Genomic DNA, 19,026 nt, shown 5'->3' with positions numbered 1-19,026 from the left:
AGGAAGTGATCCAACTGCTGTAGAATACTCAGCCTCTGACCTACTCTAGTTGCCATGGCATTTATGTGGCTGCTCCAGTTGAGTTTCTAGTTAATGGTGACCGCCAGGATATTGATGGTGGGGATTCGATGATGGTAATGCCATTGAATGTCAAGGGTAGGTGGTTAGGCTCTGTCTTGTTGGAGATGGCCATTGCCTGACACTTGTCTGGCACGAATGTTACTTGCCACTTATCAGCCCAAGCCTGGATGTTGTCCAGATCTTACTGCATGCGGTCATGGACTGCTTTATTATCTGAAGAATTGTGAATGGAGCTGAATACTGTGCAATCATCATAACGCCTCATGGACTCCCAGTTTTGAGCTGCTAGATCTGTTCTTGCTCTATCTCACTTAGCATGGTGGTAGTGCCACATGACGCCCTCAGGGTGAAAATGGGACTTGGTCTCCACGAGGACTGTGGTCACTCCTACCAATGCTGTCATAAACAGATGCATCTGCAACAGGTAGATTGGTGAGGATGAGGTCAAGTAGGTTATTCCCTTGTGTTGGTTCATTCACCACCTGCTGCACGCCCAGTCTGGCTGCTGTGTCCTCCAGGACTCGGTTAGCTCGGTCAGTGGTGATACTACCGAGCTACTCTTGGTGATGGACATTGAACTCCCCTACCCAGAGTACATTCTGTGCACTTGCTACCCTCAGTACTTACTCCCAGTGTTATTCAACATGGAGGAGTACTGATTCATCAACTGAGGGAGGGTGGTAGGTAGTAATCAGCAGAAGGTAACCTTACCCATTTTTTAACCTGAAGCCATAAGACTTCATGGGATCCAGAGTCAATGTTGATGACACTCAGGGCCACTCCCACCCAACTGTATACCACTGTGTCCCCACTTCTGGTGGGTCTGTCTTTCCGGTGGGTCACGACATATCAAGGGATGATAATGGAGGAGTCTGGGACGTTGGCTAACGGGTTTGATTCTATAAGTATGACAATATCAGGCTGTTGCTTGGCTAGTCATTGAGGCAGCTCTCCCAACTTTGCCACCAGTCCCCAGATGTTAGTGAGGACTTTGCAGGGTTGACTGGGCTGGGTGTGCCTTTGTTGTGCCCTAATTCGATGTCTAGGTCTCAGCTGAGTCGTCCGATCGGTTTTATTCTGTTTGTTCCTTTCTAGTGGTTTGATTCAACTGAGTGGCTTACGAGGCTACTTCAGAGGGCTGTTGAGATCATTGGTTTGGGGCTGGAGCCACATATAAGCCAGACCTGGGTAAGGATGGCAGATTTCCTTCCCTTAGAGACATTAGTGAACCATTTGGGTTTTTGATGTGAGCCATCCAGTTTGTTAAACAAATGAATCACTCCCCTTGTAGTTGATGCTTCTTCTTTGCTCTGCCCTTGAGCCTGTTCCACTAAGATTAGCATCATTGCAAAGGGTAGATTAGAATAAGATACAAATGTTTTCAGTTGTTATATTTGGAAGTGTGAACCTCAAATTTTGTGCTGACACGTTGTCAAATGAAGTGTTATTACAAATGTGCAGTGTTTCTAGCAACTGTCAATTTTTAATTTATCTGCTGCTGTGCGACTCCCAGCAGAAAAGTAAGAAACCCACACTACATTTTTAACACCTTAGATCAGTTACGAGAACTTTTTCCTTTATCGACTGTTATCCAAATACGTTGGAATGAAATGCTGTATCTTCTTTTCCTACTCTGTTCATTGCAGTATTAAAATACTACTCTAACTCAACCATATATATCAGTCCTGAAACAAGAAGGATGTTTTAACAGGGAACAAGGGCTGTAAACAATCCCTTGTAAAAGGTTAATTTCACGTTAGGGTAAAATAAGTTTGTTTTTGACTGCAGATCTGCTGCTGGAGTGGTCTCAGCCACAGCTGGGATGCTGTAATATAAAAATCCCTAATGCTAGTGTCTCGAGTGGTGTGGAGCCCATCTGAGGAGATTCCTCTTTTCATATGGTGCTGCTTGTAGACTTAAAATGAGCACCTTTATCACTACTGGATGATTCTGGCCACCATCCTTCGGGCCGCCATCCTTCTGGCCTGTACAGACCTTCCCCTAACATTGGAGGGCTCTTCCTCTGACATTCGGGAGTATCCCCGGTCAGAAAATTAAACTTACAAATTGAACAGTTGCCCACGTGCTATATAGCAGATCACTGTTGTTTGCCTCTGAATCCCACCCTGCCATGTAAAGGGGACAATTTCAGAGCACCAGGAGCCAAAACATGTGCTTCAAAGAGAATATGTCCATCAATTTTGATGAATCAAATGGAATACGCTTTACAATATATTAACCTATGTCTTTAGTTCTGGTAGCAATGGTGTGTTTCTTCGACTTTCTAGCATGAAAACACTTCATTGCTCCGCTGATGAGGGTGAGCACCACATGTTACCGTACCTCCTGGGGCATCTTCATCTAGGCTTGATCATATGGAACTGAGTTTGAAAGTGCAGCAGGTAGCTCATCAGAAGGCCGTATGTTGAAAACTCAAGATTGAAGCTGCATTATTGGCCTGTCAGCAGAAGAATAATCAGTAACAAAGAAAGACATGAAATATTTGTGAGACTAAACAGCTATGGCCACATGTGTGACAAATTTATCATTTTAAAGGCCTCCATGAAAAAAAAATGTTTGACAAACCTTTTTTTCTGTTTGAGGAGTGAGGAGAGTCAGACAAGCCATGTCTCATTTTGGTCCTGATATTGCCATGCACAAGAGATGTGTTTCATTGAGATTTACATCTATGCTTTGTGCACTTGGAAACAAACTAAAAAGGTTTGCTGAACACTTTTCACATGATGCCTTCAGTTTAATGAAAGAAAAATCAGTTAACGTGGGGCAAAAGTCTGTGTGAATATCTGAGGTATGGAGTTACAACAGTATTGATCCAATACTTGCTACATTATGTATTTTGAAATTAATTCGTAGGCTCTGATTTTCTAGAGCTTTCCAGAAATATCTTCTTTTGTTTGTGCTTAAAATATTTTGTCTGTAACATTATACATCTAAACAGTTTTTCACACTTGGAGCACTATGCACAGTTCTGGTCTCCATATTATAAAAAGGATATAGAGGCACTGGAGAAGGTGCAAAAAAAAAAAAATTCACAAGCGTGATACCAGAACTGAGAGGATATACTTTTCAGGAAAGGCTGAACATTCTGGGGCTCTTTTTTTCTAGGAAAGATAAGGCTGAGCAGTGACCTGATAGAGATCTTTAAGATTATGAAAGGGTTTGATAGTGTAGTTGCAGAGAAAATGTTTCCACTTGTGGGGGGTCCAAAACTAGAGGCCATAAATATAAGGTAGTCACCAATAAATCCAATAGGGAATTCAGGAGAAACATCTTTACCCGAAGTGTGGTAAGAATGTGGAACTTATTATCAGAAGGAGTAGTTGAGGTGACTAGCATTGATGCATTTAAGGGGAAGCTAGATCAGCACATGAGAGAGAAAGAAATAGGAGGGTATGCTGATAGGAGTCTCGTGTGGAGCATAAATGCCAGCATAGACCAGTTGGGCTGAATGGCCTGTTTCTGTGCTGTATACTTTATGTAAAATAGGAAAAGTGAATATATGGACAACATCCATAGCCTCTAGTGTAAAGATATACAGACAACGTAGGAACTAGGAGGTGTAATTGGACACCAGTCATCCAACATTTTCCCCACAATCTGTAATTTAATACAAAGAGATAGTTGCCAACATATAGTAGCACTGCAGAACATAAAAAATAGGAGCAGGTATAGGCCATCCAGCCCCTCGAGCCTGCTCCGCCATTCAACAAGATCATGGCTGATCTTCTACCTCAATGCCATTTTCCCGCACTATCCCTTGATGCCTTTAATATCTAGAAATCTATCGATCTCTGTTTTGAATGTACTCAATGATTGAGCCTCCACAGCCCTTTGGGGTAGAGAATTCCAAAGATTCACCACCCTCTGAATGAAGAAATTTCTCCTCATCTCAGTCCTAAATGGCCTACCCCTTATTCTGAGACTGTGACCCCTGGTTCTAGACCCCCCAGCCAGGGGAAACATCTTCCATGCATCTACCCTGTCGAGTCCTGTAAGAATTTTGTATGTCTCAATGAGACTGCCTCTCATTCTTCTAAACTCTAGAGAATACAGGCCTAGTCTACTCAATCTCTCCTCATACGACAATCCTGCCATGCCAGGAATCAGTCTGGTGAACCTTCGTTGCACTCTCTCTATGGCAAGTATATCCTTTCTTGGGTAAGGAGACCAAAATTGTACACATTACTTCAGGTGCTGTCCCACCAAGGCCCAATATAATTGCAGCAAGACATCTTTACTCCTGTACTCTCATCCTCTTGTAATAAAGGTCAACATACTATTTGCCTTCCTAATTGCTTGCTGCACCTGCATGTTAGCTTTCAGTGACTCATGTACAGGGACACCCAGGTCCCTTCGAGCATTAACATTTCCCAATCTCTCACCATTTAAAAAATACTCTGCATTTCTGTTTTTCCTACCAAAGTGGATAACTTCACATTTTTCCACACTATATTCCATTTGCCATGTTCTTGCCCACTCACTTAGCCTGTCAATATCCCCTTGAAGCCTCTTTGCATCCTCCTCACAACTCACTTTCCCACCTAGTTTTGTGCAGGCAATGCACAGGTAAACCCCAGAGTTCACAAAACATATAGCCCCCCAGAGCTCAGATAATTCATATCACTTACACTCCCCACAGCTCAAACAACGCACACTGTTCACACTCCCCACAACTCAGACAACGCACACTGTTCACACTCCCCACAACTCAGACAATGCACACTGTTCACACTCCCCACAACTCAGACAACGCATACTGCTCACACTCCCCACGGCTCAGACAACGCACAGTGCTCACACTCCCCACGGCTCAGACAATGCACAGTGCTCACACTCCCCACGGCTCAGACAATGCACAGTGCTCACACTCCCCACGGCTCAGACAATGCACAGTGCTCACACTCCCCACGGCTCAGACAATGCACAGTGCTCACACTCCCCACAGTTGAGACGATGCACAGTGCTAGCACTCCCCACGGCTCAGACAATGCACAGTGCTAGCACTCCCCACGGCTCACAATGCACAGTGCTAGCACTCCCCACGGCTCAGACAATGCACAGTGCTAGCACTCCCCACGGCTCAGACAATGCACAGTGCTAGCACTCCCCACGGCTCACAATGCACAGTGCTAGCACTCCCCACGGCTCACACAATGCACAGTGCTAGCACTCCCCACAGTTGAGACAATGCACAGTGCTCACACTCCCCACAGTTGAGACGATGCACAGTGCTAGCACTCCCCACGGCTCAGACAATGCACAGTGCTAGCACTCCCCACGGCTCACAATGCACAGTGCTAGCACTCCCCACGGCTCAGACAATGCACAGTGCTAGCACTCCCCACGGCTCACAATGCACAGTGCTAGCACTCCCCACGGCTCAGACAATGCACAGTGCTAGCACTCCCCACGGCTCAGACAACGCACAGTGCTAACACTTCCCAGAGTTTAGACAATGCACAGCACTAACAGCCTCAACAGATTGGACAATACACAGTGCTAATTTTTGAGGTGGTAATGTACAGTGCTAACAGTAGAGGTGCTAAAACTGCGCTAATGCGAGCACGAACTGGCCACAGAAAGCAAGTCTGTGCTAGCCTGAAGCCCGAGCCATATCTAGCTTTGGCTTCAAGAGCTATCGCCTGTATTGCCAAAGCACGTTGTGCACTGTCTGCAGTAGCTTTTAAATTGCTAAATTTCTTCTGTAATATCTAATCTTTCCTTTTCCCTTCAACAACTCTTAACTGTCTATAAACCCAAACCTATCCAACACCTGAATCCTGATCCCATATTTCGGAGTGTGTTCTCTCACACTCATAGATAGAAAACAAAAAAAAACTTAACTGGTACACAATCCTTGTCTCACTTATAACTTCCAGTCTCTGTCGCTGTTGCAAGCTTTTAGCTTTTTCTCTGTTTTACCAATGCTACTGTGATCATTGCTCATTTGTGTTCCTCCAAAGCTCTAAACTGTATCCTGTGGTTGATGTCAATTAATAAATTGGACAGATGATGAACTAGGAATTTTGACTAAACCCCGCTCCATTTGCTTGTAGGTAAGCCTGTTGCGGAATTTACCTTCATTGAAGAAGTGACGGCAAGCACTAATCTTTGAAAATGGCAGCATTTCAGAAATTTGCAGACATATTCTCAACTGGCAAAAGCACTCGTTCAAGTACAGGTTTGTAATTTTGAAATTTTTGTGGGGATTTATACATTTATAAACCATAGTTCTGTTGGATCTAATTGTAAATATAAAAAGCTGAATATATTTTCACAATTGTCCTCTAATTAATGTCAGTAGGGATGTCATTGAACGGTCAAACAATGTCACAAAGCATCTAGAGAGTGATAGTGCACAAGGAGGCACCATCTGATGGATAGTGTGAACATTCATGCACCTGACAGTTTTTTGTCACCCTTCTCTTTATGTGTTCTTATTTATATCCTGGTCAGGGCTAGGTCAAGGGTAGAACTAACAAATGTTGAGTATATAATGGTGAAGCATATTTTGAATGAAAAATGAAAGTTACCCCTTTTATTTTTGTTGGTCAATTTTCTGTGACAACTTTTGGTTATTGGCACATTAACACAGAATAAAATTCAACCCATTACAAAGCAATCACAAAGAGGTTCTTATGATTAAATTTCCTGTTTTAGTGGAGTCACCACCCAAACATTATATCTTTCAGTACTCGGAACTTTCATAGTTTTAGGATAAAGTGATCAAGGCTCATAAGGAGTCGGTGATATTTGTATCAGGAACAGTAACAAAAAGAGGTCCCAGTATTGGACAAGTGAAAATATCTCCTTCCATAACTACTGGCGAGATTCAGTTTATTTTAATTTCAGACAAATTTATTTTTAAATGTAAGGAAGAAAGGATTCTCATTAATCTGCTTTTTGGGTGGATTTTAATTCTTGCTATCTAAAGAAATGGCCAAACAGCACCCATGTTCAAAGTGAAAACACCTCAAGGCACGAGTCCCCTTAATTACTCTTTTGATTGGAAATGTTAGGCCAGAATTTGTTGTAGCATGGCATCTAATGGCATTTGTCATTAGATAGACTTGTTCATGCACATTTTAGGTTTTTAAATTTTTTTGCCCACAAAGTCGCTGGAAGTGGAAGTTGATAACGGTGCAGCGAGGGAAACAGGGCATCTGGGACCTTGGTGAACGATGGGACCAACAGTCTATCTCCTTAACTAATGAGATTAAAGGATTGAGAAATAAAGAGGAAGAACTGAGAAGGAGGGTGAATTCAATGTCAAATCAGGTACAGAAATAAAGAGAGGGAAGAAAGATTGGATTAAGAGAGAGATTTAAAAAAAAAAGACAGAAAGGAAAAGTAAGAAAAAAAAATAAAATTTGACATTTTTAAAATCTCCTAAAGAAATTCAGTATCTGAAGGAATGAGACTCCACATTTGTAATTGTTAATTTTCAGTGCCAGAGAGATTGATTGGCCATCATTAACAATTATTATGTCGTTAACAGGGTACTTACACTTGTATTTACAAGGCTTGACTTTCTGTGGAATGTTTAATGGGCAAATACAGCAAGTTTCTAAAAATAATGGGAAGGCAAAGGCCAAGATGCCGTTTTTGTGAAGCTAACTGTGGAGTGGCGCAACTCGGACAGCAACTTCTGGATATTCGTGGTTCACCACATATCTGTTCCTCGCCTGAAGTTGCTGTACCATTGACCCATTAATAAGGATAAGCACCATTTGCCTCACCGTTATTTGACAGCAAATTCTGGCCCATTATTTGTCTCAACCATGTCCGATTGAACCAATGAATTGATTTGCTTTAGATGGATGCACGGCTTGGTTGGTGAATCTGACATCTGTACTCTTGGACCACAACAAGGTTTAGTGTACATCAGGTAGATTTTATGAATTTGTCCTCCTGGCACATGGAGTTTTGCACACCAGGAGCAGACGTTTGGGCAGGGAGATCAGCATGGACAGCTAGAAAGACCCAATCTTGGAAGCCTGATATGCAGATCCAGACTTCTTCCTGGAGTTCTGTGGGTCATCTGTGTGGCCTGGGGAAGGAAAAGAAATGTGTAGCTGCCTCTTCACAAGCACAGTGTGCATGAGGTACGTTGCACCTGTCTGGTGTCCAACGAGGATGAAGGACCCTACTGACTCAGTTGAAGGTTTGAAAACTAAATCATACACATTCCTTATCTAGCAGAGAGTGGAGGGATTGCAAATTACAGAATAGGAAAAGGACCAAGATAAAAATAGCTGGTGTAAAAGAGGACCAGAATGATAGGTGAGCCTGATAAGTTGAATGGCCTTTTCCTTTTCCTACATTGTTATTTTCTGATGATAGATATTTACCTTCATCAGGGATGTTTTCTTCACCATAATTGTTGACGGGCTGTAAAACTTCATTTTCAGGTAGTGACAGGGACGATGTCATTCATGGCAATAAGAAGAGGACTCGCTTAATAAATGATAGCGACTGGATTAAAAATAAACCTTCAGATGAAACTCCGTAAGTGTTAAACAACACCTTTTAAAACTATGTTTAAAAAGTAAAAGGGACCATTGCTTCAACATGTGCCACTTTTAATTTATTATTCTGCTTCAATAAATTATATTTATTTTTCTGGATGCCTTTGAATGTTTCTTTAGCCCCTGCACAAGCTCCAGCCAAGAGGACTAAAGGGTGGAGGGGTGAAAAGGCACAAGTCAGCTCCCAAGCATCTATCGATGCCACTGATGAGCCAGCCACTAACGGGCACATGAAAGCAGCTCAGGGTGACTCTCAGTCCAGTTTTCTATCTTTCCTTCTGGCGAGATGTTTGGCCTCCACTCGGCATCACTCCACAGCAGCACATCTGGGTTTGGGAACCCAACTTGCATCCGTGTACTTCACATGAAGTACTTTACAAGGGCAGATGTGGGCATTGAGAAAGAAGTTGAAGAATTTAGGGTGGGAGAAGGATTGGCACATTGAAAGAGACAGGATTTTAGGAAGCATTTGAGGGCAGGGAGAGAGAGAGCGCAGAGGTAGTTCTACAATCTCGCTACAGAGAGTCACAACAAGAATAAAACCGGATGGACCACCCGGCATCAGACCACTAGGCACCGGACACGATAGACGCAAACCAAGCCCAGATGACCCTGCAAAGTCCTCCTCACTAACATCTGGGGAATTGTGCCAAAATTGGGAGAGCTGTCCCACAGACGAGTCAAGCAACAACCTGACATAGCCATACTCACAGAATTATACCTTTCAACCAACATCCCAGACTCTTCCATCACCATCCCTGGGTACATCCTGTCCCACCGGCAAGACAGACCCAACAGAAGTGCCAGTACAGTGGTATACAGTCAGAAGGGAGTGGCCCTGGGAGTCCTCAACATTGAGTCCGGACCCCATGAAATGTCATGGCATCAGGTCAAACATGGGCAAGTAAACCTCCTGCTGATTACCACCTACTGCCCTCCCTCAGCTGATGAATCAGTCCTCCCCTATATTCAGCACCACTTGGAGGAAGCACTGAGGGTAGCAAGGGCACAGAATGTACTCTGGGTGGGGGACTTCAATGTCCATCACCAAGAGTGGCTCGGTAGCACCACTACTGACCGAGCTGGCCAAGTCCTGAAGGACATAGCTGCCAGACTGGGCCTGCGGCAGATGGTGAGCGAACCAACATGAGGGTAAAACCTACTTGACCTCGTCCTCACCAATCTGTCACAGATGCATGTGTCCACTGCACAGTCCTTGTGGAGATGAAGTACCGTCTTCACACTGAGGACACCATCCAATATGTTGTGTGGCATTACCATTGTGCTAAATGGGATAGATTCAGAACAGAGTTAGCAGCTCAAAACTGGGCATCCATGAGGCGCTGTGGGCCATCAGTGGTAGCAGAATTGTATTCCAGCACAATCTGTAACCTCATGGCTTGGCATGTTCCTCACTCTACCGTTACCAACAAGCCAGGGGATCAACCCTGGTTCAATGAGGAGTGTAGAAGAGAGTGCTAGGAGCAGCACCAGGCATACCTAAAAATGAGGTGCCAACCTGGCGAAGCTACAATACAGGACTACATGCATGCTAAACAGCGGAAGCAAAATGCTATACACAGAGCTAAGTGATTCCACAACCAACGGATCAGATCAAAGCTCTGCAGTCCTGCCACATCCAGCCATGAATGATGGTGGACAATTATACAACTAACGGGAGGAGGAGGCTCCGCGAACATCCCCATCCTCAATGATGGCAGAGTCCAGCACATGTGTGCAAAAGACAAGGCTGAAGCGTTTGCAACCACCTTCAGCCAGAAGTGCCGAGTGGATGATCCATCTCGGCCTCCTCCCGATATCCCCACCATCACAGAAGCCAGTCTTCAGCCAATTTGATTCACTCCATGTGATATCAAGAAACGGCTGAGTGCACTGGATACAGCAAAGGCTATGGGCCCCGACAACATCCCGGCTGTAGTGCTAAAGATCTGTGCTCCAGAACTAGCCGCGCCTCTAGCCAAGCTGTTCCAGTACAGCTACAACACTGGCATCTACCCAACAATGTGGAAAATTGCCCAGGTATGTCCTGTCCACAAAGAGCAGGACAAATCCAATCTGGCCAATTACCGCCCCATCAGTCTACTCTCAATCATCAGCAAAGTGATGCAAGGTGTTGTCGACCGTGCTATCAAGCGGCACTTACTCACCAATAACATACTCGCCGATGCTTAGTTTGGGTTCCACCAGGACCTCATTACAGCCTTGGTCCAAACATGGACAAAAGAGCTGGATTCCAGTTGTGAGGTGAAAGTGACTGCCCTTGACATCAAGGCAGCATTTGACTGAGTGTGGCATCAAGGCCCCTAGTAAAATTGAAATCAATGGGAATCAAGGTGAAAACTCTCCAGTGGCTGGAGTCATATCTAGCACAAAGGAAGATGGTAGTGGTTGTTGGAAGCCAATCATCTCAGCCCCAGGACATTGCTGCAGGAGTTCCTCAGGGCAGTGTCCTAGGCCCAACCATCTTCAGCTGCTTCATCAATGACCTTCCCTCCATCATAAGGTCAGAAATGGGGATGTTCGCTGATGATTGCACAGTGTCCAGTTCCATTCGCAACCCCTCAAATAATGAAGCAGTCCATGCCCGCGTGCAGCAAGGCCTGGACAACATCCAGGCTTGGGCTGATAAGTGGCAAATAACATTCACGCCAGACAAATGCCAGGCAACGACCATCTCCAACAAGAGAGTCTAACCACCTCCCCTTGACATTCAACGACATTACCATCGCTAAATCCCCCACCATCAACATCCTGAGAGTCACCATTGACCAGAAACTGAACTGGACCAGCCACATAAATACTGTGGCTACAAGAGCAGGTCAGAGGCTGGGTATTCTGTGGCGACTGACTCACCTCCTGACTCCCCAAAGCCTTTCCACCATCTACAAGGCACAAGTCAGGAGGGTGATGGAATACTCTCCACTTGCCTGGATGAGTGCAGCTCCAACAACACTCAAGGAGCTCAACACTATTCAGGACAAAGCAGCCTGCTTAATTGGCACCCCATCCACCACCCTAAACATTCACTCCCTTCACCACCAGCATACCATGGCTGCAGTGTGCATCATCTACAGGATGCACTGCAGCAACTCACCAAGGCTTCTTTGACAGCAACTCCTAAACCTACGACCTCTACCATCTAGAAGGACAAGGGAGGCACATGGGAGCAACACCAGCTGCACTTTCCCCTCCAAGTCACACATCATCCCGACTTGGAAATATATCGTCGTTCCTTCATCGTCGCTGGGTCAAAATCCTGGAACTCCCTTCCGAACAGCACTATGGGAGAACCTTCACCACACAGACTGCAGCGGTTCAAGGTGGGAACTCACCACCGTCTTCTCAAGAGCAATTAGGGATGGGCAATAAATGCTGGCCTTGCCAGCGATGCCCACATCCCATGAACGAATAAAAAAAATTTCAGAGGTTACGAGGAAGATTAACGGAGTCAGAGCCAATGTTAAGCTGGTGCTGGTGAGAATCAAAAAGAACGTCTGCAATTCAGAACTTGATGTCAGATAGCCAGTTATATTATACAGCAACAGCCTTGGAGTCAATGATATTACTGAAGAGGTAGAGTTCGGTATTGCTGACATACATGTGGAAGCTGACCCCATACTTACGGATAATGTCACTGAGAAGGCCATATCGAGAATGAATAGGAGACAGCCAAGGATGGACCCCTAAACACACTGGAGGTGACAACAACAACTTGTACTTATACAGCGCTTTTAACCTAGGAATACATCCCAAGGTACTTCACAGGAGCGTAATCAGACACCAATTGACACCAAGCCAAAGAAGGAGATATTAGGATGGCAGAATGGGTGACCAAAAGCTTAATCAAAGAGGTAGGAATAAGTAGGGTGTTGAAGGATTAGAGTGGGGTGGAGAGAATGGCCGGTTTAGAGAGGGAATTCCAGAGCTTAGGGCCTAGACAACTGAAGGCGCAACCGCCAATGGTGGGACGAAGGGAGTGGAGGATGCGCAAGAGGCCAGAGTTGGAGGAACGCAGAGTTCTTGAAGGGTTGTAGTGCATCACTGTGGCTGCCAGTCAACTTTAAAGGATAAGAATTCAGCTCAATAAATTATTTTATTCTTCCTTGGACTAAATAGTTGAAGCTTTGATTGATAGAAGATCAGACATGTAGCAACCAAATTATTTTCAACGTGTGTTTAAAATGGGCTTTAATGAGTCAATGTTTGTGCATCATTTTTATCACATCTAAAATACTCAACTTGGACTTAGGACATTTGGTACCATTATTTACAAATACCACTGAATATTATTGTTCTCCTCAAATAGTCATGTTTTCAAATCGCTCCACCTGGTTCACCTTCTGATCTTTCTCTATCTTTCCCTAGGGCCCCGTCTTCTTTCCCATTCTGTTTCTTCTCCATGTCAATGACCTCCTCCACTCAATTTCCACCCAAGCCTATTCACGTTTTTGCTGAGGATTCCATTCTACCTCCATCAATTCTCTCCGGATCACATGCACTCGATGTTTACAACCTCCATTCTTCCCTCAGTGCAATGGTTGAATTGCTGCACCCTGATTTCCTTCACGCCCTACGACGGGCCAGTGAAAATCTTGTTTTATTTAATTCTTGATAATGCAATTCTTTCATATCTCTCACAAATCTGATCAACCACTACCATTTCTTACCTTTGATGGCTCCACCATTAAGATTGTTGACATTCTTGGACTCAGTATCTCCTCTGATCTCAAATGGAACTCCCACTTCTCCTCCAATGCTAAAGCTTTAAAAATAATCTGGTATTTGGTGACAACCCCTTCCCCCTCTCCTAAGTTGTGCTACAAAATTGAGGGGTGACTTTGTTTTTGAAGTAAGTTTGTGTGTATATTTATATATATATTTGTGTGTATATTTTCTTTATTAGCAGCAATCAGCCAGCTGATGTCAACTATGGTAAAACTGCACTCAGCCGAGCAAAATCTCAAGAAAGCCTGAACAGGTAGAAATGTTCTGCTACTTGAAATTCTGGATCAAAATTTCTATACAGAAAAATGTTGCTCATTTTCGGGGAAGCATTTAATGGTTCTGTAATTGTAATTGGTTCACGTGCTTGAATCCTTAAAATTCTCCAGATTTTTCTAACCTGCTTTTATAACCTGGCTTATTTAATCGGGCAATTTTTTTTTTCTCAATCTGAATTTGCCCTTTATGGAAACTAATCAGAAACTGCTTCAAGCCAATCCTGCTGATTGGCTTGACTTAGCACTAGAATAGGCTGCTGCATAATTGCTTCCAAGCGTACCATATACTTTTAGTAGAAACTGCTTAAAAAACTGACCTTGGTGCATGTATAAAGGAGCTGTATGTTATTGGTACATGAAACTTACACTATTTATGAAGGAAGGTTATGAAAATTTGTGGTATCTCCATATATCAGAAATGCTATACGAATAAATCTCAAGCATAATTTAGCAGTGTCAGTCTAATACTGTTTGTATACTGAATCTTTCGCTAAGCTAAAATTTTTTAGTACACCGATCTCAAAAGTGAGATTACCTCCAAGATGCTTTTGCTTTGCCTCATCATTAGTTTAAATGCTTTTAGTGTAAAGCCTGCTTTTGATTAATTCATTATTTTATCATTTTTAATTGATTAATTCATTATTTTAAAATTGTTACTATCATTCTACTTTAACTGATGAAAAAACCTCATTGATTCATCAGTGCTTTTTGTCAATAAAAATCTCACTGGCCCATGGAGGATGGTAAACAGAGCTCCATGTATCCACTTGAGGGTGCAAACGTGAAGTTCTGCCTTGTCCACTCCATAGCAAGACAAGAGGACAGACTGTAAAAGTTATGTTCACAGTAATTAAAAGTGACTTTGTTTACTTTACTATTTTGAGTGGTGCAGTACAAAGGCAGGAGGGTATTTTTTATACAGAATTAAAAAAAGAAAAATTATATGCAGAATAAATTGTTATTTTATTTAATAAAATGTAAATGCATATCTTGAATCAATTTTAGCAGAAGGAAAAGTTCATTTAATGAAACTAACTTTCATTCTTTTTATTTTTGGTTTAATAGCATGCCCCAATAACATACAATTTTACAAAAGTTCCATCCACGGTGCCCCTAATTAAACATGCTGATCCCATTGTGACATCAAACTGAATAGCTGTGTCTCTTAAATCATCAGTCTGATTAAGCATTTTAAAATTCTGATTTCTTTTTCAGCGAACTATTTTAATGCTTTGCTGAATGATGTGAAATACATTGGCTAAATCATGTGAAAAAAACCTGTTTCCCTTGACATTTTCTGAGCCTACCTTTTTACCTTGTTTACACAGCGATCCGAGTGGGACTAACAAGCTGAAGCCAACAAAATCCGACACCATAGATGGAAGAAAAAGGTGTGACTTTATTGGAAGTAGTACCATATAATACATTTTGGTGTATTTGAAAAAAAATTATATTAGGGTGGTTCGTCAGTTCAAATGACTAGCAACAAAGAATTTAGTTTGATAGGCAGGGTTATTGTCTCATGAACTCACTTGCCCGAGCTGAGTGAGTTTCAAAGATTTCCAGATGGAGTTCCAAAATTCCCACATTGATAAATGGAATGAATTCAACCTTCCCTGCTGGAACCATGACTCTTGCTGGGCAAATGTAGAACAACATTAATACTAACATAATGAGAAATCTGTGGCTTAGAATATCTTATTATTCTTATATAAGGAGAAGAGTGATGCAGAGTAGTTGGTTTAAGGGGAAAAACGTAAGAAATGAAGAAAATTAATCTGGCAATTTTGCTACATTAACATGTTTATAAAGGTCATGTTTATGGATTTTGCTGCACGCAGCCCACAGGAAATTGTCCCCGATGTGAGTTATAGTACTGATGTCCAGTCATGTTTTAACAAAGTTGGATATTTGTTCTGACACCTACCATGACGTAAGCAACAAAAATTATGTTTTACCATTATCCTTTCATTTGTGGGTCTTTGACTAGTCCAGTGAGATGGAATAAAAAGTTCTCCCTTTGCACTGAAAGTTTGGATAATTCAATTCCCAGTAGACATGAGTCATCAGCACCAAAGTACCAATTTCAGTAAGTGGTAGGGAGGAGCAAGAAAAATAATTCTGCAATTTTGCTACATTAACACTAGGGAAAATTTTACATACTATGACCCCTGATCTATACCAACTATACAGTGATCTCAAGTCCAGGTCTACAAACAGCACTGTAGAAACAACTTGGTAGATGCAATCACTTGTCAATAATTATTTATTGCATAACATGTCCAATTTGAAATTCAGTTGTGCAAAAATAGATCTGGGAGTCGGGAAAAGTAATCAGGATGGACCAGGTGAATTGAATTACTAACCAACCTAAACAGGTTTCACAGGAAAGGTTAGGCAGCATCTGTGGCGAGAATGGATAAGTTAATGTTTCGGGTGTGGACACTTCCTCAAAACTGTTGCTTCGCTGAATTCTGTGAAATACATTGGTTAAACCATGTAAAAAAAAAACTGTCCTATTTGCTGTTTTGAGGAAATGTTAACTTGTCTGTTCTCCCCACAGATGCTGCCTGGCCTGAGTGTCTCCATGATTAAGAGAAAGTTTTGTAGAATACCTAAGGGTGTTTCAAATAAGAATTTATCTTAGTATATAAGAAGGAAGACAAACAGGGCCTTTGAGGAATGCTATGTTGGTTTCATTAGAAAATATGGGATTTGGAGATTTACTGGGAGTGGCGAGCAGAGGGTGGTTTCAATGGCAACCAGTTATATTAAAGCAAAGTCTGGAACAACAGGTTAGACAAAATAAGGAAGACACATAGCTGGTAATAATATGTTGAACAGGTGACTTTTCTAACTTTCTGAGGGGAATTTAAAAGGGAATTGTTATCAAGTTTAGAAGTTTTCTGAAGCTCCGATAGTGGCATACCCAGCCTGAGCTGTAAAAGATGGCACAATTGCTGTTGAGGAAGATATCACATCATAGGTTATTTCCATCAAAAACTGTAGATTCATATTTGTAAAATGCAATTTGCAGCATATAAGATGTGATAAAGCTATCTTACACTTAATATTTTTTTTTGCTTTTGATGAACCTTGTAATTTTTTTCCATTTTAATCAAGGCCAAACTGTTGCAAACTTCTCATTAAATAAGGGGTTCCAGTAGCAATGCAGGTCATAGTCACTTTAAAAGATAGTTATGTGGTTTCTTACCTTGTAGAGGAGGGAAAGAAAGTAACAATCGTTTCTGAATCCAAGGAAAATCTCACGGTGACTGTTGCTTATTTATATTTCAGTTAGTTTCTAATCTACTGAATCTGTTAAATAAATCTGTCTAGCTGCTTATCTGCATGGTGTATAAAATTATTTTAAGGGATAGTGGGGGAGAAATTGGTTATGGCCCGTTTTCAGGCACAAGATAGGTGACGTGTTCGGAGAATGCGCCAGAAGCCAGGAGACCTTTTAAGAACCGCTGGTTCGGTCACAGAAGAACCAGAAAAATGGAATGGAGTTTGCTCGGCGCATGCTCTGCTCAGTTTTGCCGAATTTCAGAGCAGACTTGTGAAACAGCCGTTTATCCCCTCATCAGCGTATGCCAGGGGCCTAATGCCTGTTTCAGATGGCTACCAGAGATGCCTAAATATCACCTGAGTTAATATGACATTGGATGTACTTCAGACATCGTTCAGTCACGGGACAAAGCACTGCAAAATTGGTGCTTTTTGCCCCTGTTTTGCGTCTGATTTCCCCCCCAGTGTATATGCAGATTTTATTTGTACTTAATTATATGTTTTGAAATCTCATAACTGAATAGTTTATTTTCAAATGTATAAATAAATTATTCTCCATTTACCAATCAATAGTGTTTGAGTTCCTACCAAATCGATGACAGACCCTAAATACTAAACCTAGCCAAATCCATTATTATATATATATATATATATATATGTAAATATCTGAAGTAAGCAGAGAAATTGTTTCAGTTATCCATCATGGGCTATTGCAGGTAACAGTATTTCTCTTTTATCTTCAAAGTAATATATGTTTAAGTTGAATTCTGTTCGATATATACTGTTCCCTGTATATATGCACAATCTGGTAAGTAGCAACAGTTTTCTTAGGAAAAATGGTTGGGGTTGACATGGGGTTGAGTGGGCAGGGGCGTGCTGGTGTTGAACATTGTAGTAAAAGTGCCTATGTGGTAGGACATAGATTGAATTTTGTCAGAACGCCTTGTTCCTGCTCAGAGCTGTGCCGGGTGAGTTGTGAGTAGACATCCATCTGAGGCTATAGCATCTCCCTCTTGCTTGGGGAAGGCGGAGGGAGGAATGGAAAAGAGGAAAAGTTAGATAGGGTAGTCCAGCTTGGGCAGTACCTCCTAGGTCCTGATAGCTGGCTAAAGAAGACATTGATGGATGTCCAGAAGCAGAATACCATCCATCCTCTTGACATCAAAAAGCAATGAATCCAAGCAAATTGAAGATCAGGGACCAACTTAAATTGGGACAAAAAATGACCAATTAGTTTTTTAAAAATTGGACTGAGGTGATAATATTTCACTGTAAAGTATTGCATCTTTGTACTAAACTGTCCAGAAAAGGTCAGCAAATAGTAAGCAATATTTCTTCATAATAGCTGCATGCCATTGAGAAGACAGAGAAGTGTTTTGTTGTAAATAAACTATTATAAAGTATAACCTCTTAAAACTGGGTTGAATTCTTCTTTCATACCAAAAATCTAGTTGTAAGGAGGCAGTAGTGAAGAATTACCCAAATATATAGAATGCTTGAACAAAGCCATGTGGCTCTATAGCTTCAGTTAATGGCAACCAATGATTTTGTGTAAAGGCTCGGTTAGGCATACATTTTGATATAAACAAATTGTTTTGCAGAATTGTGCATTATGTAGTCCAGCATAATAATGATCAAAGCTCAAGTTCCAGGAAAAATATTGGAATGGGAAATTATTGGAAAATATTAAATAGCTGGAGAGTATACTGAAGAATATTCAGTGCTCAATACTCATTTAACTGTAATCTGTTTTTAAAAAATATTTCTCCTTTCCAATATGAAGTTAATTGAAATGCAGAGAGTTCAACTCCATTCACACTACATTTCTGTGACTGGGATCACTGGGGTTAAACTACAATTATGAGTAATGATTACCATTGTGAATGAGGCTTTAACTGCTCCCTCCCTATCTCAGGCGCTAAAACTAATTGTAATGTATGTACAACCACCCTGCTTGACATCAGTGAATTTAGTGTGCAGAGGGATCAAACCTGAGAACCTTCCTATTCCTGGCCTGTTTGGCTCATTTTCACACTGATCAGTGCTTTTATCAATGGAGCCATCAGAAGAGCTCCTTCCCAATA

General features: G+C 42.0%; 1 protein-coding gene across 5 annotated transcripts in view; it reads left to right on the top strand.

Annotated features, from left to right (window-relative positions):
- The window catches only part of scel (sciellin), an 88,027-nt gene that overhangs the window by 10,765 nt on the left and 58,236 nt on the right, over positions 1–19,026 (top strand). For 4 of the 5 annotated variants that reach the window (XM_067986506.1, XM_067986507.1, XM_067986508.1 and 1 more), the window contains exons 2-5: positions 6,159–6,283; positions 8,514–8,610; positions 13,555–13,629; positions 14,980–15,042. In XM_067986506.1, coding sequence (XP_067842607.1) covers positions 6,220–6,283; positions 8,514–8,610; positions 13,555–13,629; positions 14,980–15,042 — 299 coding nt within the window. In that variant the 5' untranslated portion in view covers positions 6,159–6,219. The remainder of the gene's footprint in view (positions 1–6,158; positions 6,284–8,513; positions 8,611–13,554; positions 13,630–14,979; positions 15,043–19,026) is intronic. The other variant, XM_067986505.1, reaches the window with a different exon arrangement.

The sequence above is a fragment of the Heptranchias perlo genome, chromosome 6 (assembly GCF_035084215.1).
Source record: "Heptranchias perlo isolate sHepPer1 chromosome 6, sHepPer1.hap1, whole genome shotgun sequence".
Taxonomy (NCBI): domain Eukaryota; kingdom Metazoa; phylum Chordata; class Chondrichthyes; order Hexanchiformes; family Hexanchidae; genus Heptranchias; species Heptranchias perlo.
This window is presented reverse-complemented; position numbering and strand designations above follow the sequence as displayed.